General features: G+C 42.5%; 1 protein-coding gene across 3 annotated transcripts in view; it reads left to right on the top strand.

Annotated features, from left to right (window-relative positions):
* The first annotated feature begins 559 nt into the window (after positions 1 to 559).
* The window catches only part of SNX4 (sorting nexin 4), a 32760-nt gene continuing 25702 nt past the window's right edge, over positions 560 to 7617 (top strand). For 2 of the 3 annotated variants that reach the window (XM_059476040.1, XM_059476038.1), the window contains exons 1-2: positions 560 to 771; positions 1726 to 1841. In XM_059476040.1, the coding sequence (XP_059332023.1) occupies positions 580 to 771; positions 1726 to 1841 (308 nt within the window). In that variant the 5' untranslated portion in view covers positions 560 to 579. Of the gene's footprint in view, positions 772 to 831; positions 939 to 1725; positions 1842 to 7617 lie in introns of those variants that run through there. The other variant, XM_059476041.1, reaches the window with a different exon arrangement.

Raw genomic sequence — 7617 nt, 5'->3', positions numbered from 1 at the left:
GCTGAAAGAGACTGAGTAAAAGAAAGTGACGAATCTTGCTATAGATGAAAGATGAGAAAATATCTGAAATATTTCCCATTAGTATGGAATTTAATTTTTGTTTAAGGTGTGTTACTTGCTGTAATAGAACAGGGGATCAAAAAGCCCCAACCAACCAACCAACCAACCAACTAACCAACCAACGAAAAAACAAACAGGAAAGGTGTGTGAAGCATGGCATGAGAAACTCTTCAGTGACCTGAGGACTAAAAGGGGAACAACGACACAAGCAAATTTTAGAAATAAACATTTACAGCTGTAAGACTGCGGTTGAAGGAAGCTTTGTCCCGGCCAGGGACAGGAGGCTCAAGGCTGCCTGTGGGCGAGCGGAGCACGGTCCCAGCGAGGGGTGCCCGTGCACCGGGGCACGAAGGAGGCCCTTCTGGGCACCAGGGCGGGCAGGACGCCCTCAGCGCCCCCGGATCGAGCCTGTACACGGGCACGGGCGGCGGCGAGGGCGGTGAGGGCCGTGCCCGCCGGGCTCGCCCCCGCCCGCAGCCCGCAGACACACCCCGGCCCGGCCCGGCTCCGGGAGCGGCCATGGCTCGGCCGGAGCCCGGCTCAGCGCCTGCGCGCAGCGCCGCGGCCGAGCCCCCGAGCCCCATGGAGAGCACCGAGCCCGAGCCGAGCGGCAGCCGCCCGGAGGAGGAGGAAGAGGAGGAGGAAGAGGAGGAAGAAGAAGAGGAGGAAGACGAGGGCGCCCTGCCGGGCCCGGAGCAGCCCTTGGCCGCGGTGAGGGTGCGGAGGGCGGTGGCGGAGGGGCAGCGTCCCCCTCCCCGCGCTCTCGGCCTGCTCCGCCGGGCGAGCACCGGGCTTTCCTGAGCGCGCTGCCCGCGCCGGGCGGGGAGGGTGGCGGGGCTCGAGGGGCCGGGCCACCCCGCGGCAGGAAGGGGCTACAGGTGGGTCCAGCCCTTCCTTCGCTGCCTGGGGCCGAGCCCTGCTCGGCGGAGCGCGGGGCAGAGCTGTGCAGCATGACCCTCTGAGCTGCGGGGTTCTCTTCGCAGCCCCGTCCTGGCCGCTGTGAGAGAGCTTTATGCACCCTCTGCCCTCGTCCCTAATGTCAGATTATTGTTTATTATTATCAGTTATGTTTTTGTCTCCCCCTCCCCCCGTAATTTCACAAGTGACTCCCCCTCCCTGCTCAGTGCAGCTCTGCCTTTCCATGGTGGGCGTGTGGTCCTTACTGATTTCTGGCGGCCAGTGTGTAAAAGATAACGATCTTCCTCTGAGAGATTAAAAGAAAAACATCTTGGTCCGGATATATTCTGTTTCCTGTGAAAGGGGAGAGGTGGCTACATGTGTCCCGAGTGTCCTGAAGAGGAATTCACTGGTAGCTGGGAAGTGTTTGGATAGAAAATACTGGGGTTAGCGTAAAAAAAAAGGGTTACTTTGTTACCTGTAAAGAAAAAATATTTCTCGTTTCTGTATCCTCCTGGCTCAGGGTGGTTTTTGGTACCCGAAGTTGTCAGTTTGTTGACTTTTCTGTTTTCTCCCTAAAGGAGGTTTCCATCACTTGCAAATGTGATACAGAACGTAGGTATAAAGCAAAGCCCTGTCAAAGCCTTTATTCCACAGAGGCTCGTCTTATTTGAACAAATGTGGTGTAGGAGAAGGGGAGGCAAGGTTAGTAGCCTTTGCCTTGTGTGGTTAATGTTACATGAATCTTTATTTTCCTCTTCTCAAAAGATGGAAGACTGTTTGGCAAAGAAAATGGAAATCACGGTTTCAGAAGCTGAAAAACGGACTGGGAGGAATGCCATGAACATACAAGAAACATACACTGCTTACCTCATTGAGACTAGGTGGGTGATGAGAGCTCAGTCTCAAGTGTACATGGATGTGGCATTCTAAACAGATTTTCCCTCCTTCCACCCCTAAAAATAATCAGGTACAGTTGATGAGAGGATTTAGCTGTTTTGTGCTTTGTTATGTGGTTATCAACCCACTCTGGAGGATCTTTTCCTGTGAAAATTTGGCTGCTGATCTCCAGTTCAGGACTAGTGCTGGTTTTGTGTAACTGTGTACTGTTATTCTTCATTTGGAATTAGGTGGAAAAATGTGTGTTTGAAAGTTTGAAAGTGCATTAAAATGGTGCCAGCAACTACTTGGTTATTTTGTGGACGTAAGTTGGACACATTTATACATGTTTTTGTGAGATTGTATGTGAGAGAGGTCTAAAGTAACTGTTAGGCTTGCCTGAGATGACAAGAAAGAGAGAAGTCTCATGACTTATGTCACGTGGTCAAAATGTATTGCTCAGCTTATATTTGAAGTGTTTTGCTTGATCTGATTACCACATACTCCTTGTAGATGGTTTAAGGGTTAGAGTTAGCTAACTATTTCCTTTCTTCATACTAGCTTGAACTTTCACTGGGGAACTTACTGCTCTTAATCTCCTTGTGTTAACAAGAGGAACACTACTGGTGTCATAAACATTCTCAGTACCACAAGCACAAAATTTCAAGTATTGAGTAGTAGCAAAACTTTAAAATCTCTTCTAATTTACCCTTACTTCCCAAACAGTAACAGATGACTCCTTTTAAGTGGGGTCATGTTACTCAGCTGAAGCAAGAATTTCAAAGTTAGACTTTGTTACCAGTTTTGTTTAGCTCTTCTTTATACTACCAGTTCTAACCTTTGGGCCTTGCCTTTGGAATTATCTGCTGTACAAAGAAAACCTTCTGAAACAAAGCAGTTGCGTTTTGCAAAGGCTCTGAAGAGTTCAAACAGTAAAACTGACACATAAGCCTTCTATCTGCTGGCTGAAAGGCTTCTTAGCTTGTTCAGCTGATGGACACACCAGTCACACTGATTGCAGGCCTGCTGGAATGAGTTTGCTATATTTTTGCTAAACTTAAAGAACAAAGTCCAAAACAGACATACATTTTTCAAATATTGTAGCCCTTTGACAGTTGCTCAGATGCTTAAAAATACCTTTGCAGTGTATTGATATTAAAGATCACACCTTCTCATGTAAGTAGTGTTGTTTTTATTGTAATGATATTTCTGAAGAAAAATGGAATCATTGGGGCCTGGCAGTAATATGAAGTGTACTCTGGGGGCAGATTTATGCAGCCCCAGAACATGCTGACTGCATCTCCTTTTCCAGTCATCCTTGCATTACTTTAGAGTTGCTCCCACTGCTCTTTCCCAGTTGTTCTTTCATAGTGGCAAAGCTGTACTTTGCTGGCCAGATTGTGTTCTTTCATTAGGATTTATTTTACTCTGTGGTCAGCAAATACCGAGACCAATTACATGTTTGTCACAGAGCGATTGAAAATGTGTGTTTGTCACATCTCTAATAAAATAGGTTCTCTATTCCTTTTGCTGAGAAGGCAGAACTTCTTGCATAAATATAATTGGTGGCTATTAAATGTGCTTCCTGCTGAGCCTGTAGCTGTAGGTGGGCTTCACAGTAATTTGTCTAGGTAATAAGATATTTTGTAGCTGAAGAATAAAACTGTTTATAGTAATGTAAAGGGAAGACCACTTAATAATAGTTGCATTATGTTTATGTGAACTGGGGTTCCACCATTACTGCTATCTAGGATTTAATTTCAGTTTGAATTGAGGAATTCTATCTGGGTGAATTAGAGATGCAAGATGGATACAATTTTGACAATTTGTTATAGAACAGGAGCTGAGTGTTTAAACCTTTAACATGTAAGTTTCACTGGTGCTGGTGAAAATGTTTTCAAAATGCAAGTTGTGGTGTTACTTAGTTTTTCTTTTTAAATGAAAATTTTTATTACTATGCTCACATTTTTATGTGACTTTTGTTGATTTTTAATTAATGTGCTATTATATTTTGATGTAGATATATTTTTTAAGACAAAACCAACTCCATTGCTGTAGACTGCAGAACGTTAACAAATTCTAGGGGTTGTGTTTCCTGAAAACATCTTCTTGCTTTAGACCTTTCTGCATTACCTAATTCAATTTTTTATGATGAGCTATTTCCATTCAATTAGTCATAATGTCGGTTTGTTTCACAGCTTCTGTTAAACTATACAGTTATTTAAAAATAAATCAATTTTTATATTCTCTCTGTGAGAACAGCAGTCACTTCTGCCTATTTGTGGGAAATGGCATTAAGGCAAGTACATGTTCTTAAGATGTGCTGCTAAATATTCCTTCTTGAGATGTGTTCAGCATATCACTAGCTTTCTGTAAGGGAAGTAGCAAATATCCAGGATCTTACTTAAATCCAGAATTTTAAATTCTTACTTAAATTTAGAATTTTAAGCAGCTGTGTCTTACATCAGAGTCTGCATGAAACTACAAGAACTCAGGTGGAATAAACCCCTGAGTCTGACTCCTGGCTTTGTACCTGTTATTTCCATGACAGAGCTGAAAGTTAATCAGAATGCAGAGCACCTCTAAAGTGCTCTGTGGTGTTGCACTTTTAATTATAGGACATACAGGGAAAACTATTTCTTCTGTAGTAGTAGGACACTTCCATTTAGTTCACTTTCCTTTCATCCCTGCTGACTAAAAGATTTCTATCCTGACCTTCCCAATCAAACAATATGATGACTAGCATGTATTTTTTTTTGTTCTGTTTTAAATGTGGCTTTAGGAAAAAAGTAGCACAAGTTTGTGCAGCCTGCTCTCCAGCCACTTAACAGCAGATTTCCTGGTTTCCAGTCCTACTAGTCTTCACTTTCTCTTGCAGTAATTTGGCAAGGGGGCTCATTTTATTTCCTTTTTACTCCCACAGTATGGCTGGGAAGTTACTATCCTTATTTCTGGTTACAGTATTTGGAAAGTTTTTCACTAGTTAAATAGTGATATGAGTGTTACCTGCTTCTCTGTTAAGACCTTGGATTGCCCATCTTAAGTGTGAGAACTTCTAAAGAAAGTTTCTGTGAGAGAAATGGACTTGGAAATCAGTAGCTGGCCAGGCCACAGTTCAGTGATAGCAGTGCTGCATTGTGGCATTTCAGGAGTTTTTCCTTTGTTACATTTTGTTTAGTACTCTTATCAAAGTTTCCTTTTTCACACTGGGCTAGGTGCAAAGCCCAGGCATGGGTTTCCTGAGAAGAGGCACAGGATGAATGCCCACAAAGGACAAATGTTGTCTTCTGATAGAACAGTAAAGGGCAGAGTTTGGCCAATGGGAGTCAGGAAGACTTGTCCAAAGTACTCCAAAGGAGGTGTGAGGGAAAAAGTCTAAATTCAGCATGAGCTTTAAACAGGGGAGAGTTGGGAGCTGAAAGAAGACAGAGGATTTGAGAACTAAGTTTTCTGATGATTTTTACTTGATAGAAACTATGAATCATTCATCTTCCTGACAAATGTATGTTTCATTTAAATACAGTAAACTGGGTGACAGTACAAAAAAACCAAAGAATCACCTGGCTGTGGAAAACCTTCTGGCAAGAGAAATGCTTCCTTGTCATACAGCTTGCCAGGTAGAAGAGCAATTATTAAACATCAGCTGTCTGAGAGGCCTAAATACAGAGACAATTCCTAAGTAGCTGTTGGAAAAAGTTGCCCATCCCTCTAAAATGGTGTTCCTCTGCACAGGGAGTGAACCTTGCCCACTACAGGGAGTGGAAGTGTCACTTCTCTTACACTGGAAGGTCAAAGGTTGAAAGCAGAGTTACTGCTTCTGCCATTGAGGAGATGATTGCTTTTACAAGGAAATAAACCTGTGTATTTCCTTCTTGTCTGATTTAATACTTCACAGCCATTCGTCTTTATTGCATTCAGAATTATTTAATGGCTCATTTAAGATAATTAGTTTTAAATGGGAAGTGAGAAGAGGTTAATTAGATGGACTAAAGTTTTCACATTGACACTTTGAATTAAGGCAAATAAATGAGACATGGAGTAATGTAATCTTTGAATTGGTTATGATAACATCAGTTATAAATGTAAAAGCTGAAGGCTTTAATTTTGTCTTTTTAATTTTTTCAGGCAGGTTGGTTGGTTTGATGAATAACTTGCATTGTTAAAAGTGTCCTTAAAGGGAAAACATGGTTTTCCTGCCTGAAGATTGTACAAGTATTATATTGTGTTTTTAGAACCAAAACAAATTGAGAAGTTTGACTGAATGTCAACAAGTGATTATAATCTTAATTGAAACTGGTCTGCAATACTTGCATTAATGGGGAAGTTCATAACATGGTCTGAAAAATTAGATGGTAGTGAAGGTATTAAGTCTAATGAGTACCTTTGTGGATTTCAACTTCCTTTCTGAAATGGTGTTCCTGGGGAGGAAATGCTCTTGTAATTGGTGATATTTTATGACCTCATATGTAACCAGGCAGAGACATTTTTGGTGTGATTAAAAAAAAAATTCTCTCATCTTGGTTGCCTGTCCTGAATCCATCCCTGCAGTTTCAAGCTCTTATTGCCTCATTTAAAAGCCTGTCTCAGTTAGAACACAGGCTCCTAACTGAGGGCTGTGCAGTGCCTGCCCACCACAGCTTTGCAAAGAACTTTGCTGCTCCCCTCCTTTGCCCAACTCTGCAGCACTGTGTGCTCTAGAGAGCACAGCCTGGGGGATTGCTCTAAGCTGGGTGTAAGCCTGGGGGGTGCAACTGATAGTAATAATTTCAAAATGTCTTAAATGTATTCAAATCAATTAATTAAAGAAGCATGGCTTCTTTGTTAGGTGCTTTATAGGTGCTCTCCTGATGAAGATAAAAGCAGCTGTAAAAGGCAGTGTTTGCACTCCTGAGACATGGAGAATAAATGCATGTTAGAATAAAAGAAGCAAGTATGATCTGAGATGAGAATAATGTCAGGCTGCCAAACTCACACTACAGTGAGGTGCTTGTATCAGCTGCTGCCTAGTTAAGAAAGAATTAACTACACAGGCAGGTTTGACCTTCAAGATTCTCTGGTAGTAATTTAATCTTTTTCTTCAGGGTATAGTGTGAGGTTTTTGTGTCCCTCACAAGGGTTGTAAATCTTGATTAACTGAGACTGGGGGAAGCCTAACTGTTGTCCACAGATCTGCTCTGTCAGAATAAATTGACAGTAGGCTTTAGATGTAGTAAACTTCCTTAGTGTCTTCAGTGTGGGCAGGGTAGGTGCAGTGAGTGTATGAACTGGTCTGGTAGTTTGCTTCCTTCTTCCTGGAGTTCTTGAGGCCCTGTGTGGGCATAAAACTTCAAGTAATGAGGAAGTTGTTTGTGCTGATGTAGGACTAGGCTTCTCTGTAAAGCTGTGGTCTTTTTCTGCTGAAGTGTTATGCTCCCAAATGACCTTTTAAAATTTTTGATTAATATTTAGTTTTCTGCTTAATGTGTGTGGACTGAGATGTTACTACTATGTTTTTTTCAAATAACTGATGGGTTCTTATTAATTGTAGGAAATACAAAGTTGATTAGCAGGCATGTTCAAAAGGGCTTTTCTTTTTTTTCCCCACAGTTAAGGCTCAGCCTGGCCTTTGCTGCTCCTACTTTCTAATTAACTCTGCAAAACAATTACGGAGCATTATAAGCATGATTGAGATGCTTACAGAGATGGACCATTCTCCTGTCAGAAGGCTGGCACAGCAGCATCTGTATCTGCAGCACAGTTGTGTCCTCCTGGCATGTGCCTGGGTTCTCAGGGCAATCCTAA

The sequence above is a fragment of the Ammospiza nelsoni genome, chromosome 7 (assembly GCF_027579445.1).
Source record: "Ammospiza nelsoni isolate bAmmNel1 chromosome 7, bAmmNel1.pri, whole genome shotgun sequence".
NCBI classification, from domain to species: domain Eukaryota; kingdom Metazoa; phylum Chordata; class Aves; order Passeriformes; family Passerellidae; genus Ammospiza; species Ammospiza nelsoni.
This window is presented reverse-complemented; position numbering and strand designations above follow the sequence as displayed.